The sequence below is a fragment of the Gadus chalcogrammus genome, chromosome 5 (assembly GCF_026213295.1).
Source record: "Gadus chalcogrammus isolate NIFS_2021 chromosome 5, NIFS_Gcha_1.0, whole genome shotgun sequence".
Lineage (NCBI taxonomy): Eukaryota > Metazoa > Chordata > Actinopteri > Gadiformes > Gadidae > Gadus > Gadus chalcogrammus.
The window spans coordinates 9,492,144-9,505,182 of record NC_079416.1 but is presented as its reverse complement, the minus strand read 5'-3'; the positions used below and the strand labels follow the sequence as shown (position 1 = coordinate 9,505,182).

Sequence of the window (13,039 nt, the reverse complement as noted above, 5' to 3'; positions counted from 1 at the left end):
TTTATCAGAGCGAGAAAGTGAGCGAGTGAGAGAGTTGAGCGTTATTGAATCTTGGTTCAAATCTCACACTGGTCTCTCCTTGGTACTGATCGTTTATACTTATACATACTCTTTAGTGACAAAGCGTATATAGTCGTTTTAATCACAGTGGGTGACTTGGGCTAAAAGCTAAATTATTGCAAAAAAACGACTTGGTGTGGATTATTCATCGCTATCTCTACACTCCTCTTTCCCAAACTCCCCCGCCACCCCCAGTCTCCCTCTGGGGCCAGGGCTCAGTCCCACCTCTCCTCGCTCCTCTCCTCAGCTCTCAATTGGCTATTTGGTCTGTCTTTCATCCTGCCTTGGTGGTGGTGTTGTTGTTGTGAGGCGATAGTGAATCCTGAGTCACGACACAGTGTCTGCCTGCCTGCCTCCATGCGTCTTTCTCTCTCTCTCTCTCTCTCTCTCGCTCTCGCTCTCTCATTCATTGTGCCTGTCTCTATGCTGACTGCTCACAGTCACGCTTCATTGCAGGTACCTGCTTTCAGGACCTGAATGGAAATGTCAGTGTGTGACCAGCAGTCTGCCTCTGGCGGGGGGCAGGGGATTTCAGTGAACGTACAGTGTTTGTATGCACCGTGTGCGGGTTTCCCAACGCATGCATTCCAGCACGTGTGTATTGTTTGTTTAGCCTGTCCTTCTGCTGAATATGTGGCTTTTGACAACATGACATGGTGACACGCACGCATGTGCACACACACACACACGCACGCGCACACAAGAGCGGGGGGGGGGGATTCACCATGCTGTGAATCTTTGCTTGTGAAACGTGTTTGTATATTCAAGGCTGCCCTCCACCTTCTCAACATCCATGTGAAGGAGCTGGCTGGCTCTATGATAAATCTGTCACCTCTATATCCTCTAACTCTCGCAGACTGTGTCCCGGTCAGGCTGCAGATGCAATCTAGAGGTGTGTGTGTGTGTGTGTGTGTGTGTGTGTGTGTGTGTGTGTGTGTGTGTGTGTGTGTGTGTGTGTGTGTGTGTGTGTGTGTGTGTGTGTGTGTGTGTGTGTGTGTGTGTGTGTGTGTGTGTGTGTGTGTGTGTGTGTGTTCCCAGCCAGAGAGTGCTGGGAGATGTTTGGTCTCCGTGTAATTATCGGGCCACATTCAGAGAGCCCCAGAGTACGAGCCGGGTGGTGGGCGCTAGATCGCTTGAAGGAGCCTGCCGAGGAGACACACACACTTATGGAAACAAAACACAATAACATCAGTGTATCAGTAGTCTGAAGGACGTAACGGCCACACTGTCATGGCTGTCTCATCGTTGGTTTGTTATTGTCGCTCTTATTATTATTGTCAGTGTGGGGTTGTGGGCAGCAGAGTCTCATAGGATCAGGGTGTACATACTGAGACAGACTAGATTAACATCAGCAGATTGGTGTGTGTGTGTGGATGTGCTAGTGTGGGAGTGAAGGGTATATTGATCTTTGCGTGAGTGTTTCTTCTCTTCTCTTTAGTGACAGGCCTCACTTTGGTTCTTGCTTATGCAGCATTTCCACACGCACGCACGCACGCACGCGCGCACACACACACAGTGTTTGAGGGAGCCGTCCGATACTGCTGACCCGCCGCCCCTGCGCGCTTGCAGTGCTCTCACTGTGCTGCTGCGTTGCCATGCCAACGCGGCGCTTCGGTCTGTCAGCCGACGCTACAGCCAGCGAGAGTGACTGGCCTCGGAGCGTAGCGGCCCCAATACATCATAGACAGACAGACAGACAGACAGCAGACCAAGGATGAGCCCACAGCCAAACACCTGATGTGTCTGACCCTCGTGTTGCTGCAGCCTGTTGAGGCTAATTCTGATTCATGTGTTTCCTTTATGTACAGGTTGTATTGCGGCTAGAATACTCTGAATGTTCACAATGAAGTCTTTGTCGATGTCATAAAACATTAATACCGGTATTATAGCCAATTAGGGCAAACTGCAACTATAAATCACAGCGGCACAGACGCTACAGCCGATATTATAACCTCGTCCACCACCGCACACAGACACCATTGTGCTGCTAGCCAAAGAGCTAATTTCCCAAACCCCAGCGGGCTAGTCCGCCGTTATGAATCGTGATTCCCTTCCCATAAAGACACCAGGCTGACCTTGTCCGGGGAGCAGCAGCCATATAGGAAGCGCAACGTGCGCAGGAGTACGGGGTATTTCAGACCCCAGTCTCTGGCGGTGGAGCGGGAACGCCAGCGCCGACCCCACTCGGAGTGGAGATATGTATTCAACGACCCCTAGCGTGGCAAATCCCCTGGAACTGATGGGACGTAAATCGGCATAACTGTCCGTCACGAATCCGTGAGAAATAATTAACCGCGCGGCTAATGCTGGCTCAACCTTCTAGGATATTCCTCCAACCCCCCCAACACCAGGAGACTTATGCATAAAGCTGGCTGTGATGCGGGTTAGCTTATAGCACGTCATGGGCACATCTACACAATGCTCCGGCGCCAACATCCCATTGTTTTGGAGCATTTTTCTTCTCCGTTATTGCTGCATGGATGCCGAATTACATACAGTATTGTTCTGTAGAGAACAGTGGCTGAATCTAAATTAGGTTCACCACTGGGGGAATGTGCTGAAGAGTGCAGTCTATTTAATCGTTTTTTCTCTCCCGAGCATCTGTCTGACAGTTTACTTGTGTAATTTTGATCTTTTAAGGACTTCTGTCGCATCAACTGACTGTAAAGTCACTGGACGCAACAATGCACGTCCCCTTATTGTAGCCTGCTCTGGAGGAGCGTGTGGGTGTGTGGGTGTGTGAGATCTCCAGGGGGGGGAGTGATCTCACCCCCCTGTGGGATGCAATGCTCATCGTCCTTACCCTACCCTCTCGCTCACCTCCTGTTTCAGAGCACTCTTTAGAGCATGCCGGAAAGTGCTGATTTAGTTTTAAGCTGCATAATCGTTCAAAAGACAATGTGTGGGCATCTGCCCTATGGCCCATCACCCGTTGTGTGATGGGTGATACATGAAACGATGGTGCATGAAAACATTCCAAATGACAGACTTCCAGACAACTCATCACTTGTTTTTTTTCTCTCTCTCTCTCTGGGCAGAGCGTGGACACGGTGTGCACCCTCTACCAGTCCTTCCAGGACGGACCTGTCTCGGGGGCCAAGGGCGCGGCTGCGGCGTCCAACCAGGGCTCCAGGTCGGGCCCCGGCGCAGAAGCCGCCCCCGCCGCGACGCTGCTCAGACCCTGCCAGAGGCACATGAGCCCCACGGAGAGACTGTGCAAGGTGATCCAGGAGCTGGTGGACACGGAGAAGTCCTACGTAAAGGTGAGCACTCGTCTTTTAGGGCTACGGCGGGACAGGTAGGGGTTTTAAGGCAAAGGGACCTTTAAGCCCTGAAACTCAAGACGACCCTCTCGGCGGTGTGCATCAAACGTGTTCAGGGGACTCTGGAGTCAAACAAAGTGCTGAATCGTTGATGTGCCCTGCAGGCATGCTAGTGCTTTTGGAATGCCATAAAGCGCTGCCCTGAGATCCTTTTTTAGTGGTTTTGCTTCAGCAATAAAGCCGCCGTTCAGCGGTGTAAACATCCAAAGACAGCGGAGCACCCACCGACCGTCAGAGCTTCATAAACCAATAGCGGCGGCTGAGTGACGAGGCCGGAGCGAGGCAACGAGACGGAGGGCGATCGAGGCTGCTAAAGAGTGGGAGAGCGAGGGTGAAACTCACCATGAATAGAGGGCGGCGGGGTGACTGCTTCTCGCTGGCCGCCTCAAAGAGACTGACACGGCGCTCGCCGAGCCCCGTTAGGCGATCCACCCCTCCTTCCTCACCGATTTAAGGGGGTTGCCGTGGCGACCCCTGCTCTTTCCCTCTCCTCCTGCCCTGGCGTCCCACGTCCCAAAGAGCTGCTCTCCACTCTAGCCCTCTCAACACCTTTCAGAGCCTTCTGATTACCCCCAGGCGGGCATCCTCCAGCTTTTTCTTTCCTTCCTCTTTTGTTCCTCTCCCACGCATGCTGCTCCTCCACATACACACACACACACACACACACACCAACCCCCCCCCCACCCTCCCTTCTTATTCTCTTTGTTAACATCTCACTATTCTCCAGTTCATCATTTTCCACTCCCGCCCGCGCCTCCATCACCATAACTACTTCTAGGCCAACGGGAAAAAAAGGGCACTTCCCAGAATGCCTTGCTACGGCTCTTTCTACTGCTACTTGGGGGGGGGGGGGTTAACAATTAGGACGTGCCACAGCACCTGGGACGGGGAGGGTTTGGGTGGGTGGGTGAGTGGGTGGGGGCGGGTGCCATAAATCAACCTAATGAGTGAATATGCCGTTGGCGAGGCAGTGCTGCGGCAGTAATGGAAGGAAGGGAAGAACGTGACTGAATGGAAGGCCGGTAGCTGGGAGACGGAATGGGAGGGAGAGGTAGGGGAGAAGATGGGCAGAGAGAGAGAGAGACAGAGAGATGGGAGGAGGGGATATGAAAGGTTGGTGGAGAGGGGGGTAAATGAAAGGTGGAGCCGCAGAAAGATCACAGGGGAGTTTAAAAGGCTTGGAGCTGAGAAGGACGATGTTGTCTGGCATCGGTGTTTGACTTCTCATCACTGACCTTCTTTTGGTGTCTGTATCTGTCTTTCTGTCTGTCTTTAGGACCTGGCTTGCCTGTTTGACATCTACCTGAAGCCCCTGCAGGATGAAACCTTCCTCACACTGGATGAGGTATGTGTATACGTACGTGTGTGTGTGTGAGTGTGTTTGTGTGAGTGTGTGTGTGTTACGGTATCTGTGTCAGGTGGGGGGTTAGAGTCTTGAGGGGGGTTGATGATGTGGGATTCATAGTGTGCGTTACCCGAGGAGTAGGAAGGGAGGTACGAGGGGGTGGTGATGAGATTGACCTGGCCCGGGCCACCATATCTACCTCATTAGTACTGCTGCCCCCCCCCCCCCCCCCCCCCCCATGCTGACCGGCAGCCTCCCAGAGGAATGAGCCAATAAGACGCCTCGCTCCAGGACACCGTTAACCGCTGTGGATTTCACTGTGATTGTGATTTAACACGACCCGTTCCCCTACATTGATCGACACTTCGTTTCCCAGGATTAACACACAGAAAAACTGGCCTATTTCATTGGGTTTATAACGAGACTCTGGCCATATACGGTGCTTCTGAAATACCAACGACCTTGGCGGAGGTCATTGGTATTTCCTCCCCCTGCCCTTCGCCCTTCCTCCTCCCCCTCCCCCTCCTCCTGCCCCTCCCCCTCCTCCTCTCTCTCCCTCGGGCGTGCGACGGTGCGGCGAGCACGACCTCAAACACAGGACGTCCCTCCTGCCAGCGCCAGCGAGTCGATTGTATGCTGAGCACTCGGGCAAATTAAAAGACCATTATGGGACACAAAGACATGTACAGCCCACAAAGTGGACAAGGACAGGGCGGCCGCAAATGGATTTTAATGATAGGTGTGTGCGTGTGCGTGTTCGCGTTCACGTGCGTGTGCGCGTGTGTGTGTCTGGCGATTGCTGCCTTATTCCCCCGAATGCATTTATCAGCAGGCGAGCCTTCAGAGTGAATATTTCTAACTCTGGCTGTTATGAATCACTCTCCCTCATGAGACCCCAAGCCTGCTGCTCCATCACATTGTACTCAGTCTCCTTCTAGACGACCCATATTTCTCCTCAGCCGTCACTTCTGTCTTAAACCTCTCACCCCCCCCCCCCCCGTCCGCCCCCCTAACCACACACACACACACACACACACCCTTTTAACACCCAGCTCTGAACCCTGTGGTCTGGCAGATGGAGAGCCTGTTTGGCAGCCTTCCCGAGATGCTGGACTTCCAGAGGGTCTTCCTGCAGACCCTCGAGGAGAAGATCGCCTCCTCGCCCGACTTCAGTACCCTGGAGACCCCCGCTCAGTTCAAGGTGAGCTCAGGCCGAACACACACACACACACACACACACACACACACACACACACACACACACACACACACACACACACACACACACACACACACACACACACACACACCATATTGTCTAAACATCAAGATGTATATCAGCACACCCGTCACCATCACATCCATGTATCGTCACCCGAAAAACAAAGACACCGACGGAGGCATTATTCTGCAGCCGTTGGTTTATTGGGCATTACTCTGACCCACCGCAATCTATTGCATTCATTAATCATCCACACCCCGCGTCGGCACAAACAAAACAACATTACAGGAGCAGGCTGAGAACGCCCGCACCTTAGCAGCAGACCACACACAAACACACAAAGACACAAACACGGTGGTGGCAGTTCCATGGTTGAGATATCTTTCTAGGCAGCGGCGGCGTCCTCTTTTGAAGTCATGAAAGGCATTCATAATTGAAGAAGCATGACAGGGTCATGTTATTGTGATTGATACTCCTGGCACGAAGGAGATGTGGGCTCTATTGATCAGGGGAAAGGCTGCATCCATCGCACCGCTGGTGGAAGCCTGTGAACTCTGAGGCAGAGGGAGAGAGAGGGGATAGAAAGAGGTGAGGGCAGGGAAGGGGAAGAGAGAGGGAGAGATGGGATAGAAGGAGAGAGAGGGCGAGCGAGAGGGGTAGAGGGAGATGTAGAGAAAACAAGAGTGAGATCAAGAGAGGGGGGGATAAAAAGGACAGGGGGAAGGGGGAGGGTGTCTCCACAGGGAGAGACCCGAGTGGCCGAGTCACGATTTCACATGTTTGCGCTCTCTCCATCGCTCCAAGCACAGCCACAACCTCCTGCCCCTTCCCCGCCGCCTCTGTCCTGGCGTGATTGTTGATACTCATCTCTCCACTCTCCCCTTGTTTACCAGAGGCTGCTGTTCTCCCTGGGCGCCTCCTTCCTCTACTACGCCGACCACTTCAAGCTCTACAGCGGCTTCTGTGCCAACCACATCAAGGTCCAGAAGGTTCTTGAAAGAGGTATGTATCTATACACACATTTCATCCATTAGAACCCAGTGAGGGATGCGCATGCACGGTGAAGTCACGTCCAAACTTTTCCCGCCCCCGAGTTGGACAAATGTGGTGCCCTTGCGGCTGCGTTGCATCACAGGTGGTTCGCTAGAGCTGGATGCTGTGCCCCCAGGCTCAGTCCCCAGCTCTATAGGGGAGAATGTCCATTATGCAAACGAGCAAATGACCCCCGAGTACAGTTTATGGAGAGGCAAGTACAACGGGGCTATTTATGTTGGAGTGAAACTAAAAATGAGTTCCACATTTGCGAGGCAGACATACTTACTTTTCTATGACCTGGGAACACATCAAGTGATTTGAGTTTATAGAGGGGGAGTGGACATGCCTTGCATGCACCCCGTCAATGTTTATTGAACATCTGTTCTGCTATGCCCACCCCCACAAATGTATATTAATTTGCTATGCACCCAAAAAATTATGAAATAAATAAGTGATATATGTATTGAAATAGTGATATTCGTATGGTATGTCCAGGCTAACATTGTTCAGTTCATTCTTGTAGGTGCTAGATCTATCTGTTATTTGACTCACAAAAAACAGTCTCTGAAAGGAGAAACATGCCTTTGATGGTGCTCCATGTAGCGCCATCTACCTCTCTATCTTTAGATAGCCATCAGTGGTGGACCTAGTTTATCTCTGCTTGTTACGACGTTGAAAAGGCCTTCCATTATCCAGCCTACTCTGGTGTCTGTTTAGCAGAAAATGGAGACTGCAACTGGCTGGAGATCCTCCTGTTGGCTGGTTTCAAATAAGCTCAAGGCCAAAAATAACAAAACTATTGTAAAAATGAAAAAAATTATAGGACTTTTTCTAACAAACACAGATGCCTTGCATAAAAATGTGTTCACACGTTACTTGTGTTTGGGAATACTGCCAGACAGAGGAAGGATAGGGAGACTGGTTTTCCCTGGAGGAAATGCTCTCATGTGCTTTGGGAAAATGATTATGGGGGAAGGGTGGTGGGATGGTCCCAGAGAGGGATGGAGGTGTCAGACGATTGGGTTGGGGGGATATTCATCTCAAGGGTTTATCAAATATTTTGGTAATCTGCCAATTTGGTCAACATGGTCGTCGTTGTCCCCCCACCCCCCCTCTATTCTGACCAACATGATTTATCTTTGTCAGACATCATAGAAACCGTATTTAATTAAAATCCCCTTCAAGCCTAATTTATTTCCATCCCTTCTCCTCAGCTTATTCCCAAAACGCAAATCAGGGTTTTGAATAATTGAATGTTGTGCTGTCAACGATAAGCAAGTTTGATGGAGCACATTAGATAGATGCTGTTGGATAAATCGCTTGCTCGCGAATATTTGCAGTTGAATTCAGAGTGCTGAATATGAAAGTGTAGCATGAGATGGGCATTGCCATATTGTGTTAGAAGGATGGTCAATCTTTGCCATTAGATCGCTTGAAACTGTGAACTTGAAAACATTGTTGTGATACTAATAGTAGAAGAGATAAGCGAAGGGTATAGCAAAATAATACAAAGCTGGGATTGATATAGAATTCTGTTGTCTCTGTGGAGCATTTTGGCAAAGCAAAATAACAAAACATCAGCGGGATAACATGACAAGCGGGGCACTTACAACATTGCATTGTTCGCGAGTCGCCACACACAAAATTAGCCCTAGTTTCTTTGGAACCCAAACATTTACACAAAACTGGACCAAAGCCACAGAACTACGCCAGTGCAGTCTCTGCTACAAGGCAGCAAGCCCAGGAACATAATACGTCCTGCTAATTGCAAGGTGGGGCTAAAAACAGACCTGGGTAACAGAGTACACACACTCACTCGCGCGATCCTCTGAGTGGGTATATGCTTAGCGCAGCAGGACCCCAAAGCAGCAGCAGCAGCGAACTCTGCAGCCCCATCCAAAACCAGCTGAGCCAAGGACAGGGGGGAAGAAAGCGTGGGCGTTTGACTAAGCCCTTCGAGTAATTATACTCTAAGCCCATCATCGCACCAGTCCGTCCCTCTCCCCTCCCTCCCCCCTCCCTCCACTGGCTCGCATCTGCTCTGACGCGCTGCCGTTTCGGGGTTCGCCCGACTTTTCTGTTTACTTGTCGACTTGTTAATTGCCTGCCAATTACTCACAGAGGTGTCAATGCGGCTGCCTGTCTGTTGCGCTGAGTGCTATAATTAATACTTTAATGGGCCCCCCCCTCCAATCCCCTCCCCGACTGTGCGCCGGAAAACGGGAGGGAACGGCTGCGTCGCTTCGGAGAAAACCTCTCTCGCCACCTCTCTCTCTCTATCTCTCTCTCTCCAAAGTATTCACGACTGTCTTGTGTGAGAGCTGCATCATCTAGCATTTAATCAGTCTGGTGCTTGACCTTTTCTTAAAGCCGGGAGCCCTGGCTGTCGCCCACCCGTCCCAGGGCTGCAGCCTGTGTCGGTGTAACACCACCGATTCTGGCACTGCCTTAACATGTTGACACGCACAGTCTGGCAGAAACGCGGTGCTCCCCTTTGGCACCATGAAAACGGATGACAACCGTCTCGACACAATTGGGATTCCAAGATAGTGGCAAGTGGTTGGGTGGTATTTTTGGGTGGTGGCGTGGCCCTGTAAAATACAACAACAACCTCGCCCAGAGCAAGCCTGTGTCTCTTTGCTGTATGCCGTTTCTTAGCCTGGGTGCTGCAGTGATCATGCTTGGCTGAAGTGCTCGTAGCTTCCATTGGATTGACCAAACCATACATATATGAACATCAAAGCTCGTCGGCTGGGAATGTGATTGAACAAATACAAATGATGGCTCAAGCCAACAATGATGTGCAATTTCATGAATCTGATCGTCCTTTGTCTGTTTTTTCTTTTTTCCTCTTCAGTGAAGACGGACCGGGCCTTCAAAGAGTTCCTGGATGCCAGGAACCCCACCAAGCAGCATTCTTCCACCCTGGAGTCGTACCTGATCAAGCCCGTCCAGAGGGTCCTCAAGTACCCGCTGCTGCTCCGGGAGCTGGTCTCACTCACAGACGTTGAGAGTGAGGAGCACTACCACCTCAACGGTAGGCCACACGCCCACACGCCCGCGCACACGCACACAACAGAGATAAAGCTGCTGCTTTACACAGTTTCAAAGTGACCTTCCTCTTCTGATCTCCGTGGGACACAATGAGGTCCTGGCTCGGATTCACAGAATCAGATTTGGCCAGCATGACCTTCAGATCTAGAAAACCAGATTAGACGCCGGCCAAGTTGTCATCGTCATTCGTTCCTCTGATTCAGTCCAGCAACAATGTAAACCCTTGGGGGAAGGGAGACATGGAAGAATGTGTGCATGTGTATTTATACACCCTGTTTTTAGTACACCGAAGGGAACTTACCCCCGTGCTCTCTCTCTGCTCACCTCCACACACACAGAGGCCCTGAAGGCCATGGAGAAGGTGGCCAGCCACATCAACGACATGCAGAAGCTCTACGAAGACTACGGCGCCGTCTTCGACCAGCTGGTCGCTGAGCAGACGGGCCACAACAAAGAGGTAGAGGGAGCATGACCATCATGGAAGAAAATAAAAGGGGAGAGAGAGAGCCTCCCTTAAGTGGATGGGAAGGGCACTTTAATATATAGGAGGACTCTTAACTCGCCAACCTTGATCCGCACGTACTTAAATGAAATCAGTAATGGTGGAACGTCAGCCTTTTACTTAAGTGATTAAGATTGGAGGAGGAGGAGGGGGGGGGGGGGGGGATGCCGAGACGGGAGTAAACACTTTATGCTTTGTCACAGTGCGCATGTTGTGTGACAGATTTACAGTTTAGCTTTAGTGAATGCGCGGCACATTAAGTGGCCATCAGCCCTGTCTGAGTCACGGGGAAACTACCAAGCGCGCCCGTGGCACATCTTCAGATTCTGTTTTCACGCTATTTACTTACTGGCCCGGGCACCATTTCGCCCCAGGGTGCCAAGCCATCCAGAAGCTGATGGAGTATTCCGCCGTCGGCCACCGGCTGCATTAATATTCCAAGCGTCGGCTAAATTGCGTTTGGAATTCGACATAATATCAGCATTCGCAGCACTCAGCCCGGCTCGGGCTTAAGGCCACCGGATAGAAGTCTGACTCTGAAAATCAGCATGCGAGTGGCGTGATCGACATAAGCGCGTCGTATCTGAGGAGCTCCGTTCGCAGACGCGCGAGCACTTCATATGTATCTCACAGCCCCTAAAGTCTGCCTCTCTGCCCCCCCCCCCCCCCCCCCCGGCGGCGGCTTCTGTCTCCTGCTCCCAGGTCACGGAGATCTCCATGGGAGAGTTTCTCATGCATTCCCCGGCGGTCTGGCTGAACCCTCACCCCTCCCTGGGACGCATGAGAAAGGACCCAGAGATGACCGTGTTTGGTGAGTCACCGCTCTGCAGTCCTTGTTGTTCTCTTCCAAAGGGGGAAGAAAATGAAAAGAAGTATATGGGTTTTTGTATTCCACACGCATTGTTGGTTTAAGAACGATGCAGAATTCAAGTCATTAATGTGATCTGTTTGGGGGAGTGCCCATGCAAGTCATTACAGTGAGATCAATGGGCCGATATGCTCTTTTTATGGAAAAGTTGCAGCACAGACGCTATGAATCTTTGAGCTTTGGAATCTGAACTGCGTCTCGGGAGAGAGGGCACCAGTGGGTCCGTACCGAGGAGGGTTCAAAGTCCAACGATGTCTGCGTGTTTTCTCTCATCAGTGTTCAAGAAGGCGGTGATACTGGTCTACAGGGAGCACTACAAGCTAAAGAAGAAAATGGTAAGAATGTTTTCCTCAACTTGTACCCTTTCTACTTCATTTGCCCGACGCTGCCGGTTTCCAGTACACATCCCCTTACCTTTTGTGTGTGACCCAAACAGACCACCTCGCGTTCCTCGACCTCCCAGGGTGACACGGACCCCTTCAAGTTCCGCTGGCTCATCCCGCTGTCGGCCCTGCAGGTCCGCCTGGGGAACACTGCAGGTAAACACGGGGCCCCCACCGCCCACTGACCTCGCCTGGGTTAACCAGAGGCCGTGAGTGGTTAAACATTCACCCAGTGGCGCTCTCACAAGGTTCCCCACTAGGCAGTTCCTCGCCCACTGGAACCAATCCTTTCACAAATCTTTGTCTCTACAAAGGCTAATCATACTCCTCTGCACTCCCCATGAATAGAACAAAACAATAAATGTCAATGCTAGCTCCTCCAAAAAAGAAAAAGTCTGGTACAAAGTACACCCATTAAGTCTTTGTTCTACACTGGAGCCGCTCAGCCAGCCATTTACTACTTCATCCCCATGCCTCGCTCCCAGTCCGTCTTCCCTGCTCTCTGTAATTTTCCAAACAGTAAATGCATTAGTCTCTCTGTCTGATTGCAAGCCTTTGTCTTCCGGGCCGTTCCTCTGACCCTCTCAGGCGCGGGCACCGAGACCAGCTGCATCTGGGAGCTGATCCACACCCGGTCCGAGGTGGAGGGGAGGCCAGAGACCATCTTCCAGCTATGCAGCAGGTCAGTTCGGGATCAGTACACATTGGGTTGCGTGTTCTTCATTTCCACAACAGCGGCTGCTTGAGTTTAAGCCTGAATAGAATGGTGGTGGTAATGCCCTGAGCCCCAGGGTGATTCACACACGGTTAGCACAATAATTGGCCGTATACAGACTTGGCCTCAATTCTGGTTAATCTGCATCTTGAGAAATATCTCACATTCTGCAGGGGATTCTGAAAGAAAATCAAAGCAGATTATGTGCGTCATTGCAAACATAGCGGGTATCAACTCACATGAAATTAGTCCAGTTTGCCTAACCTCTCCCTGCGCCCGGTCCCTGCAGCGTGCCGGAGTACAAGGCCAACGTGGTGAAGGTGATGCGCTCCATCCTGAGGGAGAACGTGAGGAGGGGCACCAAGGGCGACGCGGCGCCCGACCGAGGCTGCAGAGAGCGCCTGGCGCCGCTACGAGGCACCCTGCCATCCTCCGCCCGCATAGGTGAGGCTGACCGGCCGCCGCCCACCACGCCCGTCAGCGCTGGAGGACGGTCCGCAATGTGACCGCTTCATATTTATTCATGGGAAGG

The 13,039-nt window shown here is 51.6% G+C and overlaps 1 protein-coding gene across 4 annotated transcripts in view; it reads left to right on the top strand.

Annotated features, from left to right (window-relative positions):
• Window positions 1-13,039, top strand: part of tiam2a (TIAM Rac1 associated GEF 2a) — a 93,302-nt gene that overhangs the window by 77,381 nt on the left and 2,882 nt on the right. For all 4 annotated transcript variants that reach the window (XM_056590280.1, XM_056590276.1, XM_056590279.1 and 1 more), the window contains exons 16-26: window positions 3,099-3,323; window positions 4,660-4,728; window positions 5,804-5,929; window positions 6,844-6,952; window positions 9,843-10,022; window positions 10,378-10,496; window positions 11,244-11,352; window positions 11,686-11,744; window positions 11,846-11,948; window positions 12,381-12,474; window positions 12,797-12,951. In XM_056590280.1, the coding sequence (XP_056446255.1) occupies window positions 3,099-3,323; window positions 4,660-4,728; window positions 5,804-5,929; window positions 6,844-6,952; window positions 9,843-10,022; window positions 10,378-10,496; window positions 11,244-11,352; window positions 11,686-11,744; window positions 11,846-11,948; window positions 12,381-12,474; window positions 12,797-12,951 (1,348 nt within the window). The remainder of the gene's footprint in view (window positions 1-3,098; window positions 3,324-4,659; window positions 4,729-5,803; window positions 5,930-6,843; window positions 6,953-9,842; window positions 10,023-10,377; window positions 10,497-11,243; window positions 11,353-11,685; window positions 11,745-11,845; window positions 11,949-12,380; window positions 12,475-12,796; window positions 12,952-13,039) is intronic.